The 13,662-nt window shown below is 38.5% G+C and overlaps 1 protein-coding gene across 14 annotated transcripts in view; it reads left to right on the top strand.

The window, feature by feature from the left end:
- Window positions 1-13,662, top strand: part of PLCH2 (phospholipase C eta 2) — a 119,964-nt gene that overhangs the window by 103,080 nt on the left and 3,222 nt on the right. For 6 of the 14 annotated variants that reach the window (XM_069782717.1, XM_069782718.1, XM_069782716.1 and 3 more), the window contains 4 exons: window positions 446-530; window positions 1,015-1,161; window positions 2,112-2,191; window positions 9,198-10,257. In XM_069782717.1, the coding sequence (XP_069638818.1) occupies window positions 446-530; window positions 1,015-1,161; window positions 2,112-2,191; window positions 9,198-10,257 (1,372 nt within the window). Of the gene's footprint in view, window positions 1-445; window positions 531-1,014; window positions 1,162-2,111; window positions 2,192-9,197; window positions 10,258-12,828; window positions 12,859-13,662 lie in introns of all 14 variants that reach the window. The other 8 variants (XM_069782728.1, XM_069782730.1, XM_069782729.1 and 5 more) reach the window with 2 other exon arrangements.

Below are 13,662 nucleotides of genomic sequence, written 5' to 3' on the forward strand. Positions count from 1 at the left end.
CATTTGGTTTGACCATTGCCTTGTCCATTGTGCCATGACACTGAGATTTTTAACAGATGACTCTTGATTCTTGTTGGGATTTTTTTGATGTTGCTGCTTTAGAACATGTTTCTCATAATGTCTGTTTTGAATATATTTTAAAGATTTTTCTCAAATATTTACTACGTTAGAAAACATTCATATGCAGACCAGTGTTTAAAGATCATTTGAGAACACAGAAATAGAATAGAAGAGAGAAATGATCACAAATGCATACAACATGATTATTCTAAATTATGCTTTTAGATGATTTAGCCAGAGATCTCTCATCAGCATAATAATGCATTACAGAAAGGCTCAGGACCAATAATTAAGACAATAATGTACAATACTCACACTGTAAAAGCTATGTGCTTGAATTTAATCCTTGTCATTCTTTCAATATTTGTTACTTTCTGTTTTCCAGATCATAGATCCATTTGTTGAAGTAGAAGTTATAGGCTTACCTGTTGATTGCTTCAAAGAACAAACTAGAGTAGTTGATGATAATGGTAAGATTATGTGGGTGTTAGGGGATTTATGGCTGAAATTTCCTCTTTCAGGCAAGTTTTGTTCATAAAGATGAGTAGATGAAATTTGGTCTCTATAGTGGCAAAGCACTGAAAAATTGATTTAAGCATTCTTAATCTTAATGTTGTGGAGGTTTTGGTGTAAAACAAGTAATTTCTCTGACTTCTCATTGTATGTGAGAAGGGTATTTTGAGCTTGCTCTGGTCAAAAGAAAGTCAGGTTGTCCAAACACCTGCTGAGAGCAGGGCCAAATTTAAGTAAGATCCAACTCTGTTTCTTGCAAATTCTTGTGTTATTGTGTCTCTACCTGAAGTGAGTAGGAGTACTGGGTTTTCCAAGAACAATGATCGAACTATTACAAATATGAGAATGACATTGCAGTTTAGGCATTCCTTATGTAGGCAGTCTTCTTTCTTCTTGCATCTTGTGAACAAAATATCTAAAAGCTGATTCCTTCATTCCAAGGTTTTAACCCAATGTGGGAGGAAACATTGGTGTTCACACTACACATGCCAGAGATTGCACTGATTCGGTTTCTTGTGTGGGATCATGATCCAATTGGTCGTGATTTTATTGGACAGAGAACAATAGCTTTCAGCAGTATGATGCCAGGTAAGACAGAAACGGTGAAATCCCAAATCAGTTGGCTAGGACTTCTTTTTCTGTGATAACTGAAGCTGTGAATGCTGGATTAATGTGTGTGCATGTGTCTGCTACAGAAATTTCTAGTTAGAACAAGACACTGGGAGTTTGGACCCTGAGTTCTCTATCTTGGTCCACAACTGACTTATATGATGATGAAGACTAAATCAATTAACTCTATGGGACTAGATTTTAGAAAAAGGGTAAGATTGTTAAGCAGGATGGCTAAATATTGTGGGCTTGGAAGACTACCATACAGACTCTTTACTCCTGTTATCTCATACTGCTTTTTCCTCCATTTTCTTCACACCAGTTTTTGAAAGACACTAGAGTTTTGATTGGTCATATTACTGTCAGCAGTAGTTTAATATAGAACAGATAGTTACCTATTCTAATTATGGGATCCAGGTTATTAAGCGCGTTTTCTGTCAGTTTCCTATTTCTGTTTTCAATTCAGTCTTCTTTCACATTAAAGCTTCTTCTGTGTATATTCTTTCTTTCAAAGTAAAGAAAAAAGTTTGTAAAAAAGTAAAGAAAAAAGATTGAAAACAAACATCCAGTCTCAATAAAATGAACTTAGTTGAAACGTTTGCGGCATGAATAACGGACTGTAAGTCCCCAAGGGAGAATGTAGTCAACTTTAAGTCACAAATTGACAGCAGCAATAATGGACACTGGAAAAAACAGGACATGGCTTTTTTTATTAAAAAAAAAAAGGGACAAGAAGAAATGGCAGTTAAGTTCATAAGTGGTGTCACTCTTAGATAACTGAGTGTGGCTAGGTGATGCACAAGCCTGGATGCTTATTGCAGGGAGGAGCTGGGAAAAAAAATGGTTAATTTCTTCTGCTATTTACAAAAGGAAACTCTCTTCCTATCATCTGTTTCAACTGCTTGTCAGCTTTGTTCACTCTCTTTCAGGTTACCGACACGTGTACCTGGAAGGTATAGAAGAGGCATCCATCTTTGTTCATGTGGCTGTTAATGACATCTGTGGTAAGGTGAGTGCCTTCAGTGTAATATAGTACAGCTTGCATATGTAAATGAACTGACAGGATTTTGTATCACACTAGGGAAGCCCAATGGGTGAAGGTCCAAGCTAACGTATTTGTTCAACTAGAGTAAACTTCATCTCTGTGATTGCCATGGTAGCCTGACATCTTTCTGAATATACATGGAGATAAAGGCAAATCGTAGGGAAAGTTATAAAAAGAGATTCTTGCAGTGCCTTTTTGAGGGAGCCATAGGGAAGGTTATTTCATTGCAGCATGCACACATTTATATAAATAAGTCTGCTTGTGTCCAGTACACTAAGTGCACCTTGCTGAACAAAAGGTTATACACCTGAACCACGAGTGCTTCTTGCCTGAAAAGCTTATTCTATAAAGGCTCTGTCTTCCTGATGCTTTCACGTTTTACATTTAATTAAATTCTTAAGGCTTATTTCCTTTGGGGTTTTTCTATAATAACACTTAAAATGCAGAGGAAAGATAATCCTTATAATAGTTATTGGACTTATTTTCACCGCTTTTCTGTTATTAAGAGTGTGTTTGCTTCACATGCAGGAAAATACAACTATCTGGGTGCTATATCTACATTCACATGAGTAACTCCAAGCTGAAAGTAAAGCCCTAACTTCAAACTTTCTCCTAGGCCAGCTGAAAATGAGATAGCCTCTTTTTCCTCACAGTGCACTGGATTTAGTTCCTTCTATGGTATTAATTTCAATGAAATTCAGGTAGCTAAGTATCTTGGCAGTGCCTTTAGAATCTCAAAACCAGTTTATATCCACTCGCAATGACCGGCTGAGCTTTCTGTAGTAGCAAGCTGTAAAATCAGCATCGTGACAGCAGGAGGCGGCATTGAATAGGCTGGGAATTTGTGAGTTCTTTGCTTGTGGTGCTGTTCATTAAGAGGAATTAAAACAATTCTTAAAAAGGAAAACAGCTTTTTCAACTGCTAGATTTTAATCTAAACTCTTGTGGGATGAAACAGAGATAACTCCCAGGAAAGCTTCATTTTTTATTTATAGGAAGAAGGGCTATTTCTGGAAAGAACGTCACTTTAGACATTTTAGCTCAGTTCCTGCTTTTTTTTATTTGATGTCTAATGCAAAACCTTTAGGCAGGTATAGCTTCATCCTGACAGGGCTAGGAGTCGTGCCTGAAACTCCCTGTGATGGCATTATGAATCTGTGTAAATTTAGCTCTATTGAGCAAGAGACTTTAGAAGATTTAGGTGAAAGAGAGGTTGTTGGTGTTGGTCTGAGCAGGACAGACCAGATGAGCAGTGTTTAATTTTGGACTGTAGGACCTGTCACGGATAAAAGGCTAGCACCCAGGTCATGGTAAAATGGTCATTTAGTCCCAGGCTGCAGGGAAAAGTGATGGCAGGCTGAACATTTCAATGCTAAGATCTTTCTTGACTATATTTTTGGGTTCAAGGGAACTGTATAGGATGTAAGTCATGCCTGTTTTGACTGCGGGTAGTTTTGACTGTAAGATTACTGTCTCAGTAACCTTACAGTCACTTGCTGGATGCACGCATTGGCACTGATTCAAACAGCTTTAAATTTTGTCATGAACTTCTTTGGAGTTCCTGTGTCCAGATCTATTGCTCATTCTTGAATAGTTTTATCAAACTCTCCATGACTGTACCACGAAAATCAGATAGCTCAGCCTCGGGCATGAGGCCAGTGGGAATTGAATTGATCTGATTAGTGACTGTGTCCCTCACCTGTGTCGTTTAATGAAAGCAGGCATCTATTTGCTGTATGCATCCAGTAGAGATGATGACTGCCTTGGCTAGCCCTACTCATCCTTTTTGTAAATTCTTGTTTTCTGTTGTGTTCTTAGTCAAAAGGATGGAGAATAGGCACATTCTCCTCCTCTTCCCAGTGTTGTGTGCATTCATGAAGCTCCAGTTGTTTGCTACTTTCAGGTGGTGTCCTCTGCACTGCTCTCTCAGTAGTATTGTAAGGATAGCAAATATTTCAGTATCCTTCATTGGAAGTCAGTCTGTAGCTTAGTATCCACTGGCAAATGGGATATTTAAATGAAAGACAAACTGGGTCTGCCTGCTTTAATCACTGATTCGTTAACTTCATCAGTTTCCAAGTCACTGCTCTGGGTAGCAGTGTTTCATGAAAGAGACAATGTTCATAGTCTTTGTGAATGTTTTAAGAGTTTTCACCTCAAATCTCCTTTGGCAATATTGCAACGCATTCTCTCTCTTTTAATCCTTCCTTTACCTAGCCTTTCATGATTATTTGCTCTGATTGGCTTCTTCATGAGTAACTGGCTGGTGATAGTTATAATTTGCAGTAGGGCAACATGCCCATTTAAACTTGGCAGCTATTTTGAGGACATTAGATTTTTTTTGGTAAGTGTTTTAAACAACTAAAAGACCCTTGTGTATCATGGTGTCTCCTCCCTGTCCTTATCCACTAGCTTTCAATCTACTGCACTGATTTGTTTTTTTTGATTGCTTTATTCCTTTTTCATGTTCTGTGTCTATTAGACATCCCTTATTGTTTCTTATTATCCTTGCAGTCTCTTTGGGTTTGCTGGTGTTAAGATGCTGGTGCTGTGCACTGATGTGATTAAAATACAAGGATTTGGAAGGAAAGCTTGTATGTTGGGGGTGGTGGTGTAATTTATAATTTTTAATAAAAACTACTGAAAATATGGAACAAATATTACAGAGTCCTTTTTGGTTTGGTCTTTCTGAATCATGTGCTGCTTTGATTTTTCAGTTAACAAAGTTCTGTTAAAACTAAAATAATTTCTCTGTTTCCCCTCTCTTAATTATGGGCAGAAAAATCACCACAGTTATCAGCCTGGATTTACCCATCCTTTATTAATCCAGATATTCTAATGCAAGCACTAACCTTTTGGGGCTTTCTTCTAAATATAGATATTCTACCTGCTCAGTAGCTTGATATTACTAAAGCAGAGTCTTAGATTTTTTTTTTCAGCTTAACTTGTGTTTAACTGAAATCTCTTTTAGGTTGCACTATCTCCTGGAGACTCTTTTCTTTGTCTCTGTCACTTCTGTAGTCTATCCATGTATTGCAGAATTTCTTGTGGTTTTCTAGATGTGCATATCTCTGAGATCCTCCCTCACTGTTATTTTGCCTTTACTCTGTCTGTTTGTGATTTCAGTGGGCTTCTCTTTGTCAAAAAAGTCTACTTTTAGAAGCAGAGCGTTTTTAGACGCCTTGAAGGTACCCCCTCCTGTCTCAGGGAGGTGTAGTGACCACCAACACACACCTGCATGCCTCTAACTAGTTGCTTCATTAGCATCAATGTTTCCTTATTTGCATTTTGAAGCTCTTCAACTCATGTAACATGAATTGCAACGTTTGACTTGGTCAGTTCTGTTGGGCCATTGATCAGCCAGAGAGCCCTCTATGTATGAAGCAGATCCAGGATGAAAGTCCTTCTATACCCTTCCCTTCTCTCTTCTTTGAGTCTCTACCTCTACTGCCTTTTCTCTGGTGTACTATAATGCACTTGTTTCACATGGAAAAGAACATTAACAGTGAATTGTTCGCTAAATTGTGAGAAAGCCTCTCGTGCTGTTTTTCAAGTCTGCTTTAAAGAATGAAATAGTCCTGTAAAATCTGGACTAGAAGCTGAAAGCACATGTTCTGGATCTACATCAAAATGGCTCTCTTTTTTTCTTTTTTTTAAACCTTTTTTTTTTTCTCTACGTTAACCAAATTTGTCTTTGGGTTCTTGAATCACTCCATTGATTCAAGCAATAGTGGCTAGCTCAACAAAGATGCACCAAATAAGCTAGAATCATACCGTGGCCCCTGCACTGAATATCACCCATTCCATCAGTGCTTTGCTTTTATTTTTGTTGGATATTATTTGTGTGTGTGTGTATGACAATTTTTTTCTGGGTTTTGCAAATATTTATGTTGTCTGATTTTTATAGCAATAAACTCGTGTACTTGCCAACTTTTATCCATTGGAGCCGAATGCTTTCTCCCTTCTCTCCTTAACAAATGCATAATCTCCTTTTGAAGCTTTCTAGTGAAAGTGAATCCACAATGAACCAAGCAGACTGTTCAGTAGTCTGGCTCTCACAGAAAGTTTACTAATATTTAAATTACATTTTCTTTGCCTTGTATGGGGAAAAAATCAATCCCTACCTTCTTTATCTTATCCTGTATATACTTTTAAAGGCCATTTTAAGTCTCTTTTTAATCATCTCCTCCTTGCACTGGATCTTGACATGTGGTACCTAAACTTCAGTCAATTATAAAAATAATATTCTGAATGCTTTCACTGGGCTTTGTGTCAGACAAATAAACCTTGATCCCATATGGCAGATTGTGCAGGACATTTGTGAATAGAAGCAGCTTCCTGTACAGGTTACTGTACAGTGCGGCTAATATCTATCCATTAAGTCCTACAAAGCAAAATTTGAAATGCATGAGCACGTACTTGAATATCTTAGGGTGAAGGATAGACCATTGTAATTTAAATGAGACATTTATGTGCCATTGTTTGGCACTGCAGAAATGTGATCTCATGTGACATCACAGGGTAAAAACTGAACTGACAGCAAGTGCCAACAAGCATGGATGCTGATCAAATTTTATCATGGGTTTCTTACAATGCATTTCAATCATAGGCTTATGTACTCTATTTTTATTAATTCTTTATGCTACAGCTACTAAAGAGGGTCTGATCTAACTGGGAAATAAAGGGAACAAAGGAGGAGAAGTAGATTAGGAGGGAAATGGTTCTTGCTCTGCTTTAAGTGATTTATGAGTACGAGACTCTATGTACAGAGAAAAACCAACATACTCTTTATTAGGCATCAGCTTATTGCTTTAAAAGTTGGCAAGTACACCTGGAATTTTACAGGAATGCTGAAACTCTCTGTTTTGAATGTAAATCAGTTGTATGATGGTGGGAAATTTATGATGGTGAATATATATGTTTTATGCTTAAATAAGTACTGAAGTATATGAAGTACTGTATTATCACCCTGACTAACTTCACTTGTTTATAGTGTGTTTTTTCAGTGATGAAAACATACATGAGTGTCTTTGGATAAGTGTTGTATGGTACGAAATTATCAAAATGTAATCACACAGGTAGAAAGTGAAGTATTGGATGATCATTTGTCATGCATATAGTTCAACTGCTATTCATGACGGTGCTCAATTCAATTGAAGTGTTGATCTCCTTTATACTGAATAAATATGATACTCTTACATCCACTGTTTATTTCACAACAGTTCCTAAAGAACGTAAATCTCCATTTGAACATCCAATTAATTATTATCTGTTTTAAGTCAAAAATATTCTTTGGCTTAAAAGGTCACTATCAGCTAAATTCTGTAACCACCTCATGTTGCATGAAAAGTAAAATTAAAATTATTTTAAAGCAACTTTTTAAAATTATCACCATTCCTATAGCTTGTTTTGTGTTTGGTTTTTTTGTGTTTGGTTTTTTTTTCAGTTTCTTCTTCTCATTTACTTGGACCATTCAGTTTTGTTCCAGAGCTGGAACCTCTGTTCCATGCCACAAATTTCTTCTCTAAAGTATGAGTGCTAATCACTATCTCCAGTTTAAGAAACAGGAAAACATCTGATGTCCAGTTCTGCTCAAGTATACTGTTCTGCACAAGGCAGATAATTCAGCTCTGTGTTTCCAATTTAATTGAAATCACCAGCAGTTCTAATTGGCCCAGTCCTAACGTGTGTAAGTCTACAAAATCGCAGGTGATTTGTTTTATTGAAAAACATGCTTAAATTTTTTTTTAACTACTGCATTTCCCAGCTGGACTTAACTTGGGCAAGGCCCCAAAGTTAGTAATGACACTTCAAGATAACATAAGCTTGCAGCATTTGTTGCTTTATTTTTATTATAGTGTGATGCAGAAGCCTTGTTCGGGATTTCCTAGTAGAGCACAGTTTGCACAGAATGTGAATTCACAGTGCAGAAGCTAGTTGTACTAATTCCTCTGTGGCAATTCAGAAGAAGCATTTACACCACCTACTTTAAATACATATGCTTTGGGTGCCCAGATTAGAAAGCTGGTCTCTGTACTCTCCCTCTGTAATCAGTGGTGGTCCTTTCAGAGGTGGTTCAGAGCCAGAACCTGTTTTAACTGTTCCATGTTGCCCTTGGAGAAGTACTGCTATTCTAGTTGATGACTTCGGGAATCTAGGAGACTTGCATCTTAAGTTAAGTGGGGGCTGGGGTTGATTTACATTTTGTATAATTATCTCATAAATGCTAGCATGCATTCTTTAAAGAAACTACTTAAGTTTGCAACAGATCTGCAAGTCTCCATTTATCCTTAGATTCCTGTGGTGAATTGATTTCCTATGTCTCCTCCAGGTTCTGCAGTATATCGATGTCATTAAACTGTTGGGACAGATGTGTGCACATTGTGTTGGAAAACTGACCCATACCTCACAGAGCTTTGTGTTTAAAAAAACAAAAACAAAAAAACAAAACCCCAGAAAGCTGTATTGCTAAAAAGGAAGCACTCTGATTTTAGTCTTAAAGAGTCTGAAATGTGTGGCATTATGAATACCTCAAGCTTTGTGGCTTTTAACACACACTGAGAAACTCTTCAGCTTTCAGAATTAGATCCTTGTAGACTGAAATATTTTGGGTTTTTTACTTTTTCTTTTCAATATCTAGTGTTTGTTGTAAGTAGCCTATATGCTAGTAAGAAACTTATGACAAATACAGAGATAAGCCTGGTTGAAAAAATTTATCTAAAAACATAGTTGAGCAAAAAAAATGTTAAATTTTGCAAAGCTGCTGTTACTGATTTTTTTTTTTTCTTTTCATTTTTAATCTCTGTCCTATTTCTGGTTTAGTTTTCATGCTGATGATAAGAATATGGCAGGAGACTCTGTATGTGTGTGCATATGTGAACTGATCATTTGTACGTGAGTTCCTGCACCCAAAAGAAGAGACTTGCATTTTCTATTAAGGATTTTTTTTTTTTTTTTTAAACTTTTCCAGGCCAAACAAGCTCTAGGTCTAAAAGGCCTGTTTCTCAGAAACCCAAAGCAGGCCTCTCTGGACAGTCATGCTGCTGGTCAGCTCCATCGCAAACATTCCTTTAGCAGCCACATCTTGAGACGGACAGCCAGTGCACCCACCAAAAGCCAGAAGAAGAACAAGAAGGGCTTTCCTGAAATTGCTTTTGACACAAAAGACAACAGCTCTGAAGGGGCTGGTGAAGACCGTGAAGTGGAAGCTGCCTCACAGCCTCGCTTTGAGCAAGAGCCAGAAAGTGCTTCTCTGTCACCAGCTCCCCGAGATGGTGCCAGTGGGGAGGTGCATGGCAAGGGGTTGAAAGGTAAGGCCCATAGTTCTCGTAAAGCCAAAAGCCAGAGTTGTGCTCGAGGGGGTGCTGCTTTCAGTGAACCCATACAGAGGTCTAACAGGGTCCGGCTTCAGGAGCACCAAAGCGAGAAGCAAAGTGTCTTTGCACGCTGTGCCATCAACAGCTCTGGTAGGATCGGAGTGGCCACCAATTGCATGAAATGCATGATTGGTTCCAAAGAAAGCCCAGATCTAGAATGCAAGTGGAGTGACCATCCTTCCAGGCCTATTGCTAAAGATACACTTCACCATGATCAGTATAGCAGTATAACCGGAGAAGAGAGGTTAGAGTTAAAAAACTGGGGTGTTAAAAGTCAGCCCAGGCAGCAATCAGATTTGCAGTCTTGCAGCAGCCCTGGAACTGCCGATGATCTAACAAGGAGCACCCAGTCTTTTGTGACCCCAGGGAAGAAAAATGTTGAATCTAAATGTCACGGAATAAAGGCTCATGCCCGGCAGCGGTGGCAGTGCCAATCAGGTGGCAAGTATGGAAGCACTGTCAACTTGGTTGCAGCCAGCAATGGCTCTGTATCCTCCAACTCCAGCAGTCTAGAAAGCCTTGGAAGCCCAGAATTCCCCAAGCACTGGTCTGAAACTTCTCGAAGGCAAGTGGGCACCCTACAGAGGGAAATGAACGCCTTGTTCGTTCAAAAATTGGAGGAAATTCGAAGTAAATCCCCTATATTCTTTACTGGTAAGACCAGATTTTCTTCACCCTTCTCCACCTTAGATCACATCATTGTCTCAGCTTCTGCATAGCATCTTTACTTAGAAGCTCCTGTATGTTGTTTTGCTATCAAGAACTCTTTTTCTTTATTTTTGGCAATGACAGAAAAAAAGTCTGCATAAATATTTTTATTTTATTTTTTTCCTAGACGTGTCTGGTTTAGATTAGTCCTTTCCATGCCTAGCTAACCATCTGCAGTAGTAAAACTGTCAATAGTCCATGAATGTTTGGATTGTTTCTTCAGGGTTTTTTGTTTCCTTGGTTTTTTTTTTTTAGTGAATGTGGTATGATACTAAGTAAATTTTAAGATCCAAACCAGAGCATTAAGTAGAGACTGAATATGGGAAACCCATATTAACAAACAGTATTTCCATTATCAGTATTTGTGTTTCATTGAGGGATAACCACATCAGAAATGATATCTAATGTGCACTCTGCTAACAATAAAACCAGTTCCTTCCTCAAAGAACTTGCAAAATTACTGCCATCAGTTCAGGGATTACTGGATGGAATTCTCTGGTCTGGGTTATTCAGGAGATCACACTTTATGAACATAGCAGACCATTCTGGTCCTAAATGTATAAATCCCTAGTATGCAAACATTTATAGATCTGCTTAATGTTATGTATGTGATTTGACTGTGACCTGAGGGCACAGTTGCACAATATAAAGAAGCAAGGTATGTGAGCTGATGTTACTTGACATCAGCCAAGCTAGGTGGACTGTTAGGATTTCCCAATTGCAAAGTAAAATGCGTCCATTTAAAAGAAGCCTGCTTAAGCTTCAGCATTTTATGGTTGTTTCAAGCCAGGAAAATGCATGTGGTCACTGGGATCACGTGACTGTATCTTTACTCAGGAACTGTATGTGTGTAAAGATGGAAAATAGGAACAGAGGCAACCAAGGTATAAATTTTAATAAGGAGACTGGCTTTTTTTTTTAATCCTGATTTGGTAGGGAGGGGAGGGAAGGGAAGAGATTTTGATAAGATTTTCTCTGTTTCATAGAAATGTGAAGAGGAAGTAAAGAAATACAGCTTTTGTCTATGACTACAAGAGCTTCTCTTCAAATCCCTCCCCCCCTCCCTTAATTGTCCAAGGAATTTGGACATTGATGGTTACCTTTTCAGGAACAGTTAAGTGACTTTGGTGCTTCTTAAGAAGTAATTCCTTTTGTAGTAACAGATTCTGACTGCCCACCTATAGTGGGCATCTTTGAAAACCTCATACAGAAATTCAAAATATTCTGTTTGTTTGATCAATTTAACCTGGTTGAGTGTCTCCAATTTTTTCTTAATTTCTCTCTTTTTAGTCTTTTTTTAACATATTTTTTCTAATATCTGCTTTGAGCTTTTAGGAAAATACCGGGACAATGGGAGGGGGAGGGGAGAAGTTTGCCGGTTCCCATGACTTGAAACTAATCCAAAGCAGCAGAACTTTTTCTATGCCCAAATTGTTGGCATTAGGCTTTTCATAAGCTCTGAGTAGTGTGACATATGAAACCATTTCCCATTACCAGTGCCAGGTCCCCCGCCAGCCCCCCAAGTCACTAAATAAATATTGTGATATGCTTGAAATTTGATTAAATCCATCTGACTTCTCAAGCATGGAATCAGTAAACCTTTAAAATGGTGAAATAGTCACTTGGACTGGGTGCTGATGATCCAGTGACAAACACTATGTTTGCACAAACAGCATGCTTTCCCCATCTGCCTGCTATTTTAGTGCCTTGGGCCAAGAAACCAAGGAAACCAGTAACGTTAGCCTAATATGGCTGCATTTCATAATTAACATTCTGTTGATGGGAAGTGCCACAAGGATGAGACAGGAAACTATAGTCTCTAGTTGTCCCCTTTACGGCAACAGCATTACAGTTTCAGCATTTTGCCTTGCAAGTGTGCCTTAATCTATGCTGATGGCCTAGCCTAGATAGGAAGAAGGAGAGCTCATTAGTCTGATCAGCTCTGGACTCCTCCCGATACTCCTTCAGATACTGAAAAGTCTGCTGTGTTGTGAACAGTGGATTTTGCTTATGGGCACATGTGCCTTCTTCCCTTTTAACACTCCCAACGAATGTAATATAGGCCATTGAACAGCTGTCTCCATTGTTAAGCTTCTTGCCACTACGCTGGATTGGAAATACTGGTGCTGAAAGGAAAGGCACGGTATTTCCTCGGCATTCTTTGGTAATGCAGATGATTTTTTTTCCATAGCATTAGGAGAGGGCTTTGGAGAAGGGGAGGCCAGATTCCATTCCTCAGTCCAGTGGAGTGCATTTCTTGAACAATAACAAAAACTGCTTTTTATTCTTCTATGACAAAGTAATGGACATAATATCCATCCATTTATGGATGCCATTGAGTGCTCTGGTTGGTCGGAAATTCTTAGGATCTTACAAAAATGTGTGAATATTTCTGTCTGTTTCCCTTCCCTCCCTCAGCACTAATTTATCCTGTTATCTGCACCTGCCTTCCCTACATTAACTGGATTTTTCCTCTGTTCTGTCCTATTATTCTACATGCACACTCTCTCTCTCTAGTTAAGAACTGAAAGGACAAGCAAGTCAAAGGTAACTGTTTACTGAGTGTCACTGATTCAAGCACCTTGTTGCCTGTAGTCCTGGTTTTTGTTTGTTTCCTGCCTTATAATTACCTGCTCCTATATTCTTAAGGTAGTTGTCTGGCCCAGTGGTGCTTTGCTAGTTCTCGAATGCATGTTTGCATTGTGGTTTGCAGTTGTGGGAAATAGTCTTTTTGGCATGATGGCTTTGGCTCTTAGGGTACAGGTTATAAACATGGCAGATGGATGGAGCATTTTCTTCAGGTAATTGGTGGCTGTTGTGATTCTTTCGGATTGTACTGTCAGCCTGGTGTTCATGAACCATGCGTCTGTATAGTTTTTTGAAAAAGAAATTACAAACTTTTTTAGGAAAACAGAGTTAGTCTGTTTAAATTTTTTCTCTTGTTTTTAAAAGGCATATTGACTACATTCCATTGTATGCGTACAGATCATTTTATTCGTAATCTGCTCCAGGAGTCCTATGCTGCTTCTCTTCTGAGTAATGGATCATTGGGATCATAACTGTTGGTTGGGCAGTGATGTTCTGATTATTATATGTGATCTGATTATGATCTGATACACTGACATGTTTGAGTGCTGGAAGGAAGGAGAAGAGCGATTCAAGTGGTGCTGGATGGTGGAGGAAGAAAAGTTAGTTTATGAGAGGAGACACAAAGGACACAAGGAAATTGATGGATACAGTTGTTGTTTGAATAAGATAATCAGGAAAGTAACTCGGTGCTATTATGCATGGACTGAGATGTTTTGAAAGCAACAGGGCTTTTGGGCAGCTAAAACTGAACGAGCAGAAATT

This window comes from Haliaeetus albicilla, chromosome 4 (genome assembly GCF_947461875.1).
Source record: "Haliaeetus albicilla chromosome 4, bHalAlb1.1, whole genome shotgun sequence".
In the NCBI taxonomy this organism is placed as follows: domain Eukaryota; kingdom Metazoa; phylum Chordata; class Aves; order Accipitriformes; family Accipitridae; genus Haliaeetus; species Haliaeetus albicilla.